The sequence below is a fragment of the Grus americana genome, chromosome 1 (assembly GCF_028858705.1).
Source record: "Grus americana isolate bGruAme1 chromosome 1, bGruAme1.mat, whole genome shotgun sequence".
In the NCBI taxonomy this organism is placed as follows: Eukaryota; Metazoa; Chordata; class Aves; order Gruiformes; family Gruidae; genus Grus; species Grus americana.
This window is the reverse complement of record NC_072852.1, coordinates 133,917,001-133,933,366: the sequence shown is the minus strand read 5'-3', so window position 1 is coordinate 133,933,366 and position 16,366 is coordinate 133,917,001. Positions and strand designations below refer to the sequence as shown.

The window sequence follows — 16,366 nt, the reverse complement described above, 5'->3', positions numbered from 1 at the left end:
CGCCTTGTACGACAGAAGATGTGCCAGGCTTTGGATTAGTGCATAACCATCAAAGACAGATACTTACATGGTATAAGTTCTTTATATCTGTTTACTGACCCGCTGTTTCGTTAGTAAGCAGATGAACATGTACCCAGCCTCTAGAAATTCTTAGTTGTATCTTCTCAGTGAGTAGAAATAAATAAAAAGATTAAGTTTACTTCTTGTTTTAGGAGAGCAAGAGAAGTGTATTACCTACTGCCAAGAAGCTTCTTTAACAGCTAATGGATGACTTTGAAGTCAATTAGAAGTTTGTAACTGACTTCAGCAGGGCACAAATTGCACTCTTTCTGTCTTGATATATGAAATGAACTGTTTACTTGATATACCATATACTGATGTACAACTCTGACTGTGTACTTCTAGAACAGAATTTTATTTGTCCAGATTTTGTGAAGGCAAATGTCTACCTGAAGTTTTTTTATAATTCTCACTAAATGTCTATACTAACTATGTAAAAATTGCTTCCTCCCTGCCCCAGCTATTAATGATTAGGAAATAATGAATAGCATTTTTATTTAGGACTGAAGCCTGGGTGTAAGTAGTTAAGTTGGATGCTTTTGGGTGATGCTGTAGAATTCGTAATGGTCATGAAGGGAAAAGGAGTTGGGGAAGTACTAGGGTTTTTCCCCGCTGTTTTAGTTTAAATGCAAATAATCAGGTACCATAATGCTGTAATAATAGTCTGTATGTTCATTCACAGAATGTTTATACAATTCTTGGTTTCTACATATAAGCCTTACATGCTATTGCAAAACAACTACACTTGTATTAAAATCTCACACTGTTATAGTTCTGGATTAAGTAAAACTAATTTCTTGTTCATTTCATGATGTTTCATTTTGCTGAATTGGCTGTGTTTTGTAGAATGTCATGGTAACATTGAGACCATCTTGGAGATCTGTTGCTTTAATTCATAAGTTGTTGAGGTGCTGTGAATCTGGCTGCCTGAGAAGGGGATGTTAGGAGAATGAGTGTTATTTCCCTACTGAGAACCTTTGAGAGCTAAAGAATGGCCTTATTTCCCCTTCTGCAAGGGTTGTCATTCTAACCAGCAGGCAACTTATTAAAACAGACCTATATGGTGCTCAGTGCACAGAACAAAATTGTGGTTGCTATTAATAAGGTTTTCCTTGCTATTTCCAGTGTTCAGTTTGAAAGAATCCAGCCTGTCTTCACTAAGTTACAGAATAATGTAATTCTTGCTATGGATAACTTACTTGAAATTGCTTTTTTGGTTAAAACTTCTAGATTTTATTTTTCTTTATTTTTATTATTACAGTTACTCACTCTGCCGTTCACAAGACTGCGTTCATGGAGTTTGAGTTCATGTTACCAGATTCCCTGCAAGAATCAGTGATTTTAAAAACAGGCTTAACAAGGCCAGTGCCTTTTGAAAAGCAGAAAAATCCCAGAAAGTTAAGTGAGTGCTGCTACAGAGCAAGTATTTTTAGCAGTTTCTTTTCAATCTTTCAGGAGCTTTTGAAGGCAAAGATCTCAAACAAGTGTTTACGTCTTGTCTAGGGATTAGATGGGACTAGCTAGTCTGAGTTCACTAATGTTGCAGGAGAGAACTAGTTTGAATTACTACCCCACTTGAGGTGATGCAGCAAAAAGTGTTTTGGTATGAGTCCATACTACTGCGACATGCCACTTGTCGTCTTTTCATTAGCTCTCCTTTTCATTTTAAAATCAGGTTCCCATGAAGTGCTCTCAGCAGAGCTGTACACGAAGATGAGACTGGAGCTAGTGCAGAATAGATGGGTCACTCAAGTGCAGTTTTCTATTGGGAGTCCCCCTGTATGTGAATCTGTTTTACCTTTGCTGTCAGTCACGATGCACTCTGGGGAGAATTCGAAGAGCTGGTTTGTGTGTTTCTTTGGGCCGGTCGAAGTGTATCACTGATGGCGAATGAACATCGATAAGTGAGTTGACAGACTTTTACCTTCAGGGAGTTGGATGTGAATGCTGCTGTAGGTGCCATGTGTCCAGGAGCACCAGAGTAACAAGTGGATCAGCTTTCTGTGGCTCTTACTTTTAATGAAGTGAAAAGGGAAGCTGCATGATCGGTGGGGAGAGGAAGATGTGTAGAATTTCAGAAAGGAAGGTCAGATGCTTGCAAATCTAACCTTTATTTCCCAATAAAAAATAGTTTATGTACTAAATACACTTGCAGAAGTCTTAAAAATAGAAAAATAAAAATAGTGGATCACAAGCTGCTGGCCTGTAGAGCTTTAACTAGTTTATGAGAAATTTAGAAATTATGAATGAAGAGGAAACCACATCTAAATTTCTTGTGAAGTTTTTGATATGTTATCTCATAAGCTTCTTCACTGTTTTGTCATATATCCAAAAAATATTGTGTACACTGCCAGGCAGAAAGACAATGTATGGTAATAACATTAGGAGCTAAGTAATGAGTGTTATCACAGACTAATTTTTCTAGAAAGACTTGTCAGTGAATTATGTTGGGAACTGAAGCAGCGGATTTGGTGATTTTTATCGCATGATGCTAATAGAAAACAGAATGTATGTTTTCTAACTGTTCCTTTCTTTCCAGCAAGTATTTTTGCTGTTCTGAACGTGACTGACCTGTTTTCTTGTGTTTTGTTTGCGTTATGGCATTAATGGTTCTTTCAAGGTCTCTGTAGCAGTATTTCCGTCACTCCACTGCAGCACGGGGACAGCTAGCTGCGCCTGGGGGCCTGGCACCAGCCTCTTTCAGTGGAAAGCCAAAGCAGCCCCGTGCGGGTTTGGTTCTCACGCTGATGAGCAACTGAGCAGATGCTCCTGCTCTTCCCATTTTTGCCCATTTCTTAGTTCGTTGTTAAAACCAGAAAGCCTGGACAAACAATGCAGAAGCTTTTGTGAGAAGGAGATGCCGAATGAGATAGGAGGAGAGTATATGGAAGGGAAAACAAAGAGTGTTCTATACAATTTACAAGTGAGGAAAAAATTGATTAAAACAGTAAATTAAACCACTGAAATAATCCATTAAGGAGTGGGTAACTTTTTTAAAACAAAACCAGCCAATGAAACCCTAACCATCCCTTTAATTTGGCAGTCACTGCTTTATTTTCAAAGTTTGTTTCCAAAATACTGTGGTTGGTTAACTCTGAAGTTGCTTCTAAAATAACACCCACACACACTCCCAATTATCTCCCCTTATCTTGCTGAGGCTAATGTCATTGTGATTTCCCTCCACCTTGAGTCATCCATTTTGTTGTGTGTGACTTAGTCAACACATGGCTTTTGGCCAGCACCCCTAGCTTACAGTGAAATAGCAACAAGACTTCCCGTTTACGTGAGCTGAACCCACTATCATTAGGTCACACTCATCCATTACACATAAGTTAATTAAATGAATTCACATCTATCCTGCCATCTTGTTCCTTGTGAGTAGTCCTGTTCCTGGAGCACTGAACTGTGGAAATGACATATTTCCGATTCATGGTGACACTATTTTAGCTTTTTCCTCATTTTTGAATGTGGGATGTATGGCTTTAATGTTAGGCGAAAAAAATGCAGTCTGAATTAGCAAAACCGAACTTGGGTGTGTTTAGTTTATCAGATTTCTAGATTATAGGAGAGATGTGGTGAGCCTAAACCAGACAGACACAAAAAACTTTGTTCTTTTCCCTGTGTATAGTTGCTTGATTTGACAGATTCCTTCAATGTTCAGGAAACATGGACAAAAACCCTTTGAAAACATTTTTTATTACATTTCCATTACATAAGCTGATGATGGCAATAATTTTTTAAATCTGGCTGCTAGTCAGTCTAGGCAAATAATTTTTTTTTTTTTTAAACAATCACAGTAAATAGTAGTATAAGACTATTTTCTATTGTTTAGTGTTCTTTCTACCTTATCCTTTTTGTCATTACAGTGGACAAATAACAAACTGACTAAACACAATTTGGTTTTATACCTGGCTGTCAACATACACCAAACTGAGAACATTAAGTAATTATAGGTGTATTTTTGCTCACTGAGATAGTTATTTTCTACAGGACAGAAGCAAACAAAAATGTTGCTAGGAACTATGTAAGTTAGCTATTATTGTAATAGACATCCTAAGTCTGGGATTACAAGGCCAGCTATTCTGTCAGATATATGTTCTCAATAGGTTCTGTCCATTATACATGCTGCTAAGCTCTCTTGATCATAAAATGTAGAAGAAAATTAATTGTCTGTTGCAATTGTGTGACAATATTGGTGTGATGTATACATACCACTGCACTCTTACTGAAATAAAACAAAGTCCTAATTACACTATTTTCTCTTCTTTCCCCAGGAAGCTACTGACTGCCTAGAAATTAAGAAAGGGTGTGAGAAGTCTGGTTGATCGAGGTGGAATTTTTTTTCCAAGAGCCTTTTCACAATTGCCTTTTGCATAATCTTTCGACGCCCCCCATTGTGCCATGTTTTGTGGCTCTCACCGTAAGAGGAATTTGTCTTGATGAAGATTCCTAACATTGGTAATGTGATGAATAAATTTGAGATCCTTGGGGTTGTAGGTGAAGGTAAGTAGTATTTTAATAAAAAATGAATTAGAATTTTATATAGATTTGACTTCGTTCTCTTGATGGTAGTAAGTTCTCATTTGCAAACTATTGCTTATATGCAAGTCTTAAGAAACATCAGTTTATTCTCTACAGTTTCTTCTAACTCCATTCCCAGATGGAAGGAGAAGTTTGGAAGATGAGAGAATAGGAAGAGAAATGGGACAGTTTTGTGTTTTGGGGAGGGGGTGTTTGAGGGTTTTTTAAAGTTTACTATATTAATTTTTCTGTAGTGATAGCAGGGAGATGCAAATTATCAAACTTCTCTGCAAGTATATTTAAAAAAATCATTTCAGCATTTGAAAAATCCATTTACTTTCAAGCAATTTTAATAAAATTGTTTCAGTGCACAGGAATTTAGTACAGTACCTGTATGTGCAAGTTCCGGATAATAATACTGGGAACAATATTATTTCTATAGCCAGGAGAGGTGACTGAAGACGGTTTTATCTTGCTGCTATTTTTTCTGCTTTGAGATGGTTTATCTCTTTTCTTCTTTGTTTCAGGAGCCTATGGTGTTGTACTTAAATGCAGACACAAGGTAAGTTAATTGCTTTTAGTCAGAGATAAATGTTTGTATTTGAGTGAAACAATGACTTTTGATCAGAACTGAGATGTTACTATGTATTAGATATGGCAGCTGGGGTGGGCTTTTCCTCGCATTCAGTTATTCAGTTTTTTAATTGCAATACTGTCAGAGAATCGGCTACGTCTAGTACCAAACCTCCATTTTTTGGTGTTTAATATTTGTCTGAAATATATGAATTATTACTAATGTTTCATTAATTTCAACTAAGAAAGTTTTTTTAAAAAAAAAATAAAAATAAAAAGTTGTTGTGGAATATAGTTCACACTCAAGCAGTCTCAATTAGAATGTCAAATTAATTGCCAAATACTGCTGTCTAAGCACTTACCTGTCTTGGGATGGGGAGAGAGTGGGATCCATGGGGAATTTCTACAGCTGTTGGACAATCAAATTGCGGTAAGAAAGAACTGACTTTTATGCTGCTTGATTTTAATTTGGAAAAGGAAGAAGTAAAAAAAGAAAGAAAAAACCCGTTTCAGACAAATATGAAGTCTGGCAAGCTGTCTACACTATTTAAACTGCTGTGTTACTTGGATATATCTGAACTTGCTGCTTATCAACAGGGAACTCTGACATGAACTACTTTGCGGTCTTTGGAGCTGCAGTGTAGTCATGTAACAAAATAACTTTTACTTCTATGGAGCAAAATATTTCAGAATCATAGAATGATTCATTTATAGTGATTCAAGAATATGTAAAAGTTTTTTCTAGAAAAAGTTAACACTGTGCAGAGGGCCTGTGTACCTGTGGTGGCTTTTAGCATGTACACAGAAGGACTGTTGTACAGGACGTATAGTTATATTTGGAGTGGCTTACAGTATTATACTGACTTAAAGTTAAAAAAGGGAAAAAAAAAAATTAGAACTCGGAAAGATCCTGTCTCAAGGTGAAGCCTTGTCTGGCTTGGGGGAATGGCTTTGGTAAATTGTATATTTTTGGGTAGCTACAGAATAATAATTCAGAGTGAATAGTTTGAGAGTGCCTGGTTAGTGACAATGCAGTTTATGCTAGGCAACACTCTCCTTTATGGAAGGTAACCTTACCAAGACTCAAGAAGTTTCTAGGATTTCCTGCATTGCTGAGTGAAATTTAAGCTCTCTATGTCTTCAGTCATGTCCTCATCTGGAAGAGTTCGGTACTCTAAGAGTATAGTATAATGGCAGGGTAATCTGTTGTCTGAGTTCCTATAAGAATTACTTTACAGTATACCAGATGACTAGAAAGGAAAGGCTTTGCTTTAGCAGAAGGAAATGCTTCTTCCTACAGCTTATGTAAGGATGCTAAATTGCTTGTGAGGATCTAAATTTTTAGGTAGTCGCACCACTTTTTTTCCTGCATCTTCAAGCTTAATTGAAACAACTGTGGTGAAGTTCTAAAACAAAGTGGTATTTATTAGAGCGTCTAGCAAGTGGGTTTGCTAAGACCTAGGGTTTCCAGTATTTGGAGATCTGAAAAAAAGGTGAGGTATGTTGCTATTTTAAGCTTACTGATTTATGATTCTCACTCACTTAAAACCAGCTGCACCCAGCCCCCAATAGCAGATGACTTCAGGGGCTATCTGCTTTACTAAAAAAGAACAACTATCTAAAAGTTAAACTTTGACATGCATCTTTTTCCCCATCCTTCCTTTGGCTGTTTGTCATCATAACTTTTTCCTTTTATGCCTTGGTAAAACATGTTGAGAGACACCTGTCCCCAGCTCTTTTGCAAGGTACTGCACAGATTCAGAGCAGACACGTCCTGCTTGTTGCCTAGATATGCAAGGTCTGTTAAGAAAACTTTTGATAATTACCACATGAACATTAGTTCATGTTTAATTACAGGTATCATAATAAATAGAATTATTTACTAGTTTCTATATTTTTGATGGTTTTAATTATTTTTACTTGGCTTATTCCTTTTAAATATGGAGGAAAAGCGGCTATAAAGGAAGAGAGTTGAAGGAACAGTATGAATTAGAGCTTGAAGATGTGAAGAGATGCCACCTGATTGCTCCAAATCCAGACAGAAAAGATCCATATTATAGACAGAAATGTTAAGGCTCTGATATTGATTGTTGACTAGAATGAATGCGATAGAACTGAGGTTGTAGAGAAACACCCTTCTAATGGGATGGGGAAAGGAGGAAGAAAAGGAGAGAAGATTCTAATTCCTGTGACATCGAAGATGTTATAAACTAAAGGGGTGAGTTTTAGGTGAGGCTACTAATTAACTCAAAATGGGAATTACCAAACCATAATAATAAAGATTGTGCATTAAGAAAAGTTACTTGTAAACAAAGGAAGAAACAACATATTGCAGGATCATATATGTAGTTGTTCTCCTTGATCAGGAACTGTTTTTTAATACAACTTTCCTACTTGTATAGGAAAACAAAGATTTAATTCACTTTCATGAAGTCTTAACAGAATTACCTGGAAATGCAAGGATATGTGGGTTTATTTTACTGTTTGGCTGCTGATGGGCATACTTTTTTGTAGTATGGATGAAGCAAGTAAGTTGTTCTTCCACGTGATCTGTCTGCAGGTAGCACAGTTGAACTTTGAGTGTGCATTGCATAATAAGTCTATTCAGCACCACATAAGAAGTCCAGAAACAGCATAAAAACTAGAGAATGTTGCAGTATTTTTAATGTACGTTTGGTATATACCAGGCCATCCTTGGTCATGTACGTGTTGAGGGAACTGCTTTTCTTTTTGTTTAAAGCCAACAGTTACGTCTAAGAATTTGAATGTAGAAGTATTTATTTTCATCTTTATAAGTGGCAAGATGCCAGGATCAAATTTTCAGCTATTGTAAGTCAATGTACTTCCCTTGTATTGGTGAGAGAACAAATTTTGTGTAAAATGAGGAGCTGGCCCCTAATTGCAACAATTTTCTAACATATAATCCACTAGTGCTTCAATAAATATGTAGGTTTTTGCCCCAGTGCATTTCATTGGTATGTGTATATGGATTTAAATTGGAGAGAATAGCATAAGGAACAAATACCTTGTCGTTATTATATGTGGGTTTTCTTTGCTAAGGGAACATTATCAGGAGAGCCAAAGTAGCTCCTCTAGAATGACTGTGTTTACATTATTATGCAGCATGTTTTTGTCACAAATCCTTTATTGCTAATTGTAGTTTGTGCATAAAGATTACTTGCTTATCTGTTGTTTTTTTTTTTTTTTTCCTAACGTGAAGCTAATACAAATAATGTTGAGATAAAGCAGATCTAATGTTCTGAAAAGCTTTTTCCTTTTTTTTTTTTTTAATGAGAGGACTTTTCATAAGGAAATATACTGGAATACACTGTGTTTGAAAATACCAGAAATACATTTTATTTTCACAAACTATTAAAATAGACTGTCTTGGCTTATTTACTGGAGCTCGGCTATGTTTTTTCTAAAAAGAAAAGCCACTTGAACTGTTAAGCAGTGTCAGAGATCATGGCTGAGGAAAAGAATCTTTGCTTATGCTTAAGACTTGTCAAAAACTTGCCCTTTAAATAAAACCAGTGTCCCCTTTACTTTGCAACATGGGCTTGCAGCTTCATGCAGAGTTATCCTTTGCTAATAGGAACTTAGGAACAAGTGTTAGGAAGACTCTGACATCAGATAAAAACCTAATAGGATAATATTGTGACTTAAAATCAATAAAATGATAGGAAGGTGCTGTGGGAAAGCCATAGGTGTCCAAAACCAGGCACACTGAAGAAAGAAGCCAAGAGGTCATTCATTAGAATGAGGCAGAGCTCGCAACAGGGCAAGGCTGCAGAGGAAGAAGGATTCATACTAGCAGGCAGTCAAACCATAGCTGTTCTACTAATGCTGTGTATCTAGTTTGAAAGCAGTGATTCTAATTTCTGCTTTAGTTCCCATCTGCAGAGCATGCATAGTGGTTTGCTTTATCTAGCCAGGGTTTTATCAATGTTCACTCGAATGTTTCAGAAGGACCCAGATGCCAGTCTAAAAAATAAGGTCATTTTTTTACTTCACAGCAGGATTTCATTATTATCCAGTAAGTAAGGAATAAACTGCATCTTAAGAAATGAGCATGAAACACCTGGACACCTAAAGCTGATTATTATATAAATAACAAAAGTGTGGTAGCTGGTGGTTTTCCACTTTTAGACCTGCTGGTGTCGGGAGCTGGCAGAAAGTTGCAGGAAAAAAACCACTGAAAATAGGCAAAAGGGAAGATGCCTATATACATATATCTGTATGTATAAACTTATGGTTTTTTTTTTTTTAGGTTAGCTGCGTGTGCAGGAAGGTGTGTGGTGATGCAAATTCTCTAAAAGCATAGTAGAAACTTAAGAAATCTCCTAGACTTATCCTTTCTCCTGCTGTGTGTTATTAGAGTCCTTGGAGCCTGAGGGGATGCAGTTTAATGATTTAGCAATTTAATGCCAGTTGTTCTTGTATGTACAACATCTCCCGCCTAGTAAGATGTTTATTGGTCTTTTATTTTAGAACTGTGTGTGGTTTTAGTTTTTCTTTATTGTATGAGGCATTTTTAGACCTTTTTCTTTAAGATAAATACCACTGAATTTCCTCATTACAAACGAACAAAAATACCTGATCTCCTTCTATGACAAGGTGACTCGCTTAGTGGATGAGGGAAAGGCTGTGGATGTTGTCTACCTGGACTTTAGTAAAGCTTTTGACACTGTTTCCCACAGCATTCCCCTGGAGAGACTGGCTGCTCATGGCTTGGACAGGTGTGCTCTTTGCTGGATAAAAACTGGCAGGATGGCCGAGCCCAAAGAGTTGTGGTGAATGGAGTTACATCCAGTTGGTGGCCGGTCACGAGTGGTGTTCCCCAGGGCTCAGTACTGGGGCCAGTTCTCTTTAATATCTTTAGCAATGATATGGACGAGGGGATTGAGTGCACCCTCAGTTAGCAGACACCACCAAGTAAAAATGGTACAGGTAATCTTGCATCCCTTTAGATGCTGGGAATCTTGAATTGTGCAGCATCAAATGGGCCTCTCATGGGGGTGCAGCATGCTGTGCAGACGGTGTCTGTAAGAAGGGGTTACCTATTTTCATTATTTAAGCTATTATGGAAAACTCTATTAATCACTTACACAGTTAAACAGAATGGATCTTTGTGTGAGAGCTTCTTGCTGGGCTTTTAGATGAAAGGCAAGGCCATCGCAGGTGCAGAGTAGGAGCTGCCTGCGGGCTCCTCTGTTACAAGGGGCTGACTGAGTTTGTCCTGTGGCCAAGGGACTTGTGCAACACAGCACAGTCCTGGGCTGCTTCAAGTGAATTCTGTGTGGATCACTAACAACTTGGTGTACAATGGTCTTCTGGTCAGGGTTAACTGCCTCTTAGGTTATCATCAACCTGCACATTCCTGTTGGTTCATTGGTCAGTTGTGTCAAGAAATTGCCTTCTGCTTTTTCCAAAAATCCCCTGATTGTCTCCATCATGCTGTATTACCCTTTTAGCAGATGCTGGAGTGCTCTAAGTCCTCTGTGAAAATGACTTTATTGTAAGGCTTCCCTTAAGAAGGCTTTATTTATTTTGCTCTTTTGATCAGGTGCTTTGAAGCAGATGTCTGCCCTAATGTCACCTGTGTTGTTCTGTCTTCTAACACTCGTGCAAAAAACTCGTGACTTGTTTCTTACCTATTTCAAAGCAAACATCCATGCATTCGAGCCTTCCTTTCCTTTGCAAGAATCATCTTGCCTTCTTAGCTCGTGCTCCTCAAAATATCCCATGTCTGTTCGTGGCAGTGCTCTGGTCGTGCAAGCTATCCTACCACATTTTCTGTAATCCTAATGAGTGATTTTATCGTCTAGGGTGGTGAGTAGATCGCATAAGACACATTTCTATCACTGTACACTGATTCCTAATTCCTCCTGTTTCTTCCCATGGTGCTTGCATTTTGTGTACAGGCACCTGGGCCCGGGTCATGCTGCTTTGAGAGAGGGAATGAGAGAGCTTCATACTCTTAGGAAATTTGAGGTGCCTCTGATGTTATAAAAACAGTTCTGAATTTGCCTGGTAGCAAATTCCTTCTCCAACTCATAGATCTACTGATGTTATTAATGTAACTCTTCTCACTGGAAATCTGCTAACCCTTCTTTTAATGTTGATGAGTTTCTCTTTAGTGTCAAAATTAAAAGGTAAGTGTACTTGTTTGATAACTCGTGGTTATCTTCAGTGTGTTATGTTTTCTTGACGTTATTGCTTTAGATCTGGCTTTCAAAGTTCCTTAGCTCTCCAGCATGTGTTAAGCCAAGTGGTTGAATTGAAGAATACAGTCTTCATTGCAGTTTATCTTCAACTTCTTTCTGGTGTTATCTGCTGTACTGAAATGAACACAACTCTTTTTTTTTTTTTTTTTTTTTTTTTTTTTTTTTTTTTTTTAGTTTTACTTTGGATTTTACTGATTCGATAGTAGTTCCTGTTTGGATGACTGTGAAGTGAAATAATGAGTAAATGAAAAATCTGAGTTCTCAAAATGAGCACAGGTTACTGTCTGCATTTATTTTCCCCTCAATATTATGATCTTTCATATAATGGAAGTAGTATGAGCTGATTTCAGATTTTGACTACTCAGCTAGAGAAGAAACTAGCAGCATCTGGTGTTTGAAGCCCTGAATACTAGCTGTCCTGATTTGGAAGCTTCTGGTTCCTGGCATTTGTATTTCACTAAACTTTTTGTAATACTGTGACAATTCTAAAAGACTGTACCAATATTCAGAAAGATTATCTAAACAACAGAAGACACTTAAGTTCATGTCACTCAAAGGCTTAGTAATCGAAAAGTTGATCACTAATCAAGAACAAAAGGATGGATATATAATTGTCCGAAGTAGGTCTTGTCAGACAAACCATATTTCTTTCTTTGAATCATACAAGACCAAGTGCAAGGTTCTGCACGTGGGTCGGTGCAATTCCAGGCACAACCATAGGCTGGGCGAGGAATGGATTGAAAGCAGCCCTGAGGAGAAGGACTTGGGGGTGTTGATTGATGAGAAGCTCAACATGAGCCAGCAGTGTGCGCTTGCAGCCCAGAAAGCCAACCGTGTCCTGGGCTGCATCAAAAGAGGCGTGACCAGCAGGTCAAGGGAGGTGATCCTGCCCCTCTACTCCGCTCTTGTGAGACCCCACCTGGAGTACTGCGTCCAGCTCTGGGGGCCCCAGTACAGGAGAGACAGGGAGCTGTTGGAGGGAGTCCAGAGGAGGGCCACGAAGCTGATCAGAGGGCTGGAGCAGCTCTCCTATGAGGACAGGCTGAGAGAGTTGGGGTTGTTCAGCCTGGAGGAGAGAAGGCTCCGGGGAGATCTAATTGTGGCCTTCGGGTACCTGAAGGGAACTACAGGAAAGCTGGAGAGGGACTGTTTATCAGGGAGTGCAATGACAGGACAAGGGGTGATGGGTTCAAGCTGAAGGAGGGTCGATTTAGATTAGATGTTAGAAAGAAATTCTTTACTGTGAGGGTGGTGAGGCACTGGAACAGGTTGCCCAGAGAGGTTGTGGATGCCCCATCGCTGGAAGTGTTCAAGGTCAGGTTGGATGGGGCTTTGGGCAACGTGGTCTAGTGGAGGGTGTCCCTGCCCATGGCAGGGGGGTTGGAACTAGATGGTCTTTGAGGTCCCTTCCGACCCAAACCAATGTATGATTTTATGTGTCGCTGATGAAGGAAACTACATATGTGACAATCTACTTATATGACTGAGAACTGCATGAGATTCTCATCAATGTTTCTGTATAATTTTTAAAACAGTATGGATTTGAGAACTGACTGATTAACAGACCTCAAAGCAACTGTGAGTAGGGAGTTAAGGAAAGATATTTCTATCTGGTTTTGACATAGACAGATACTACGTACAATATTGCTATTCAACATTTTAATGACTGATCCAAAGGTAAATATGAAAGTACTGCTGTTAAAAGTTATGGAAAACAGATTGCAGTGGTAAGCAATAGAAGATAATAATGCAGAGCATTTAGCGTTACACAAGTGATTCAGCTCAGGCAAAGCATATTTTAAATGTTTATATTTCTTCATGTGCGATTGACAAAATTAGAACCTTCCAGCAAAATTTGAATTATGTTAGGAGCAGTTTGAGCACTCAGTTTTATTATTTCAGTGTAAAGCTGAAGCAAAGTAATGCATAGACTTTTTCCAATCTACTACCCTGACATACACAAGAATGGTCATTTTGAGTCAGATGAGTTCAGCTAGCTCCGTATCTTAAAAGTGCCTTTGTTAGAGGTAAACAAGGGATTAAGAGCAGAGCAGGCATGTTGTGATACTCCCCACAGTATTCGCAGTCTCTAATTGGTACAGTGCTACTTGAAAGTCATTAGCACCAGAATATTCTAGCACAGATTATGCCAGCAGTGGGGTTTTTTATTACCTTACCCTGTGCCTGAAGCCATCTGTCCTTCAAGGCTTCTACTTGCCTGTGGATACTGTTTAAAGTATTAACTAACAATTCTGTATACTGTGTATGGTATTCTGTCCTTCTGTATTTTTGATATATCATCAATTTACATGTAATTATCCTTCACCTAAACCCAGGTAAAAAAGTACAGTGCCGAATCCTACTGATTAATGTCTAAGATATCACATATTCTGTCATTGTTACTATTGTTATCTTGTTCCTGCCTCTATTTGGTTATGTCCTCAAATTTTTTGCTGATCTTTTTTGTTGATTTTTGTATGTAATTAAAAGCAGCATTGCTAATTTTCACTACTAATCAAATGTGTTTTGGCTCTGTGGAAAGATAGTTTTAATCACAGCCAAGGGCAAATCTCTGTGCAGTATACCATTTTCTTTCCATAATGGCAGCTTACCTGAGGAGAATTATTGCACTTAATGCTGTTTTTCCTCAGGCTAAAGCACCAACTCACTGATGTGTTTTTTGTGCCAAAATTTGTGTGAAATACATATGGTGAACATGAGACCTATATTGAGCTTCTGAAGTAAATAGTGTGCCAGTAGTAAATGTTTGCAGTAGTCGAGTTGAGATCTGTCTTGAGTATTATGTGAGGAAAACAGAGATATTGGGCAAGCTGTAGGGCTGAAAATCATATTAACTCTTTAATAACCATTTACTTCAACTTCACTATTAGGCAATGAGTAACCTTTTGAATTCCTTACAGAATTCTGGTTTGAAGTGTTAGGTATATAGTATTTCTCTCACAGGCTTCCATATTCTGCCTCCATGGCGTTCCTTTGAGTGCAGCAGCGAGAGGCGAGCTTGATTAGTGCTAATTCACTTCAGTTATCACTTTTCTGTACGTGTATATAAATGACATACTATGAACATCTATAATGTCTAGCTATACAGGGTAGCTGCTAATGTGGTATTGAAACTTTCTAAGGCTTTCATTTTTCATTGATGTGTTGTGGCATTTGTCTATACCTGAGCCTCTTCCATAGTCCTCTCAGTTCCCTGTGGCAGAGGGAAACAGACAACCAGATTAGCATTATATTAACATGTTTTAAATGTCATTGATGTCAGTGAAGTCCTGATTTATATTAAATAAGGCGGAAGAGTCATATATATACTATTACTACTCCAAACATCAGATAGTTGTGCAGAATGGAGGGTAGAAATTAAGTTGCTGAGATCCCACAGGTTGAGAAGACAGCTGACTGTTTGGTCTCTCCTTCCCCCCCCCCCCCCCCCCAAGGTGAGCTATAATATTCTCTGTATCACAAGATTGATGCCTTTTATTCCTTTTCCTTAAAGTCTTATTCCCAAGTCTCATCTTTCTCCATTTTTTTAAAACAGTTGTTTCATAAGGTATCTCTTAATAAAAACCATTAAAGCACTAATTTTGAGGAAGCTGTCCAACTCTAAAATGACTTACCTGCTCCAGTGGAAAAAAATTAGATCTCTGGTGTTGTCTCAGTTTCTTAGAAGTCTGAGTCCTGGGATTAACTGAAGTAAACATTCGTTTTTCACACTTTTAAGGCAATACAGGATGAGAGGATAAATGAGGTAGTCCCGCATCTCCTTTTGATTGCTTTTGTTGTGTTATGTTGTCTTCTGTCTGTTACTTCTGCTGTAGATTGTTAAGGTATACTGTATTTCAAGGACTTCTTGGTTGGTTTTTTGTTTTTGTTTTTTTATGAACTCTTGCTATCTCTTTCAGTCACATGCAATGAATTCTTTAAGGGGACCTGGCCAGGTTGTACAAAGCAGGCATGAAAATAAATTCATTAAATTTAATTGTTTTCATTATTCACATTGGTCAGTCTGTAGCCATATCAATGGAACGGTGCTGCTCTGTTGTCTGTGGTTGTGTTGTTTCCCTCTGAGTCTTTTGTGACAATCCAGACTGCTCTATGAGAGGTCCCTTGCATGATACTCCATTCCCTTACCTCCTCCTTTGTACTTGTCATTTTATGAACCCTGCTCAGATGTGGGCAGTATTCAGTATTCAAAATTGGCATTCCCTCCCTCATTTTTTCCCAAAGGCTAATTTAGAAATGGCAGGTGCAGGGGAAAGATGAGAGAGAGCACTTTCAGAGGGGAGAAGCTAACTTGGTGTGGAAGGGGATACTAAGATTTTTTTTCAGGTATGTTGAATTTAAAGCAGTAAAATGTGAGGGTGTTACTTTCAGTGCCACAAATTGGGATGGCTTAAGTGGCTTGGCCGTGGTAACATTGGGCAATGGAATTTCATGCAGTACAAAGCTAGGGTGCAGAGAGACCTGATGCTGCAGAAGATCTTCAAAACAAGAAGGGAGAGGGAGAGAAACAGGTGATCACCCTTACGCTCCAGTAATGCATGTAACTGAAGGAGACATAGAAGCCAGAGTAAAGAATAACATCTTACCTTGGGAAGGATATGTGAAATGTATTATTGATGGTTTTCAGTGTAAATTAAATCAAAGATAAGTAATTTGTTACAGTCGCAGTATCTCAGATCAGTATTTCTTTTAGTCACATACGTTCTTCCAATTTGTCACGCTAACGGCTCTAGATTAGCTAGACATCTGTTACACGTTTTCTTATATTTCTGAAAGAAACTGCATGTCTTTCTGATAGTTTTTTACATAATAGGTTGCGTGAATTTCTGCTATGGGTACTGGTTTGGCTAATTGAAAGGTTACTACTTATTCTGCAAATAACACTTTTCCTTGGAATATTGCCAATAAATAAACATGCTCCTTAGTAGTTGCTGCAAACAGATTATATATCATTACACTTGTAT

The 16,366-nt window shown here is 38.2% G+C and overlaps 1 protein-coding gene across 5 annotated transcripts in view; it reads left to right on the top strand.

Annotated features, from left to right (window-relative positions):
* Positions 1 to 16,366, top strand: part of CDKL5 (cyclin dependent kinase like 5) — a 146,816-nt gene that overhangs the window by 48,267 nt on the left and 82,183 nt on the right. For 4 of the 5 annotated variants that reach the window (XM_054838338.1, XM_054838330.1, XM_054838308.1 and 1 more), the window contains exons 2-3: positions 4,335 to 4,563; positions 5,109 to 5,143. In XM_054838338.1, coding sequence (XP_054694313.1) covers positions 4,500 to 4,563; positions 5,109 to 5,143 — 99 coding nt within the window. In that variant the 5' untranslated portion in view covers positions 4,335 to 4,499. Of the gene's footprint in view, positions 1 to 1,321; positions 1,463 to 4,334; positions 4,564 to 5,108; positions 5,144 to 16,366 lie in introns of all 5 variants that reach the window. The other variant, XM_054838299.1, reaches the window with a different exon arrangement.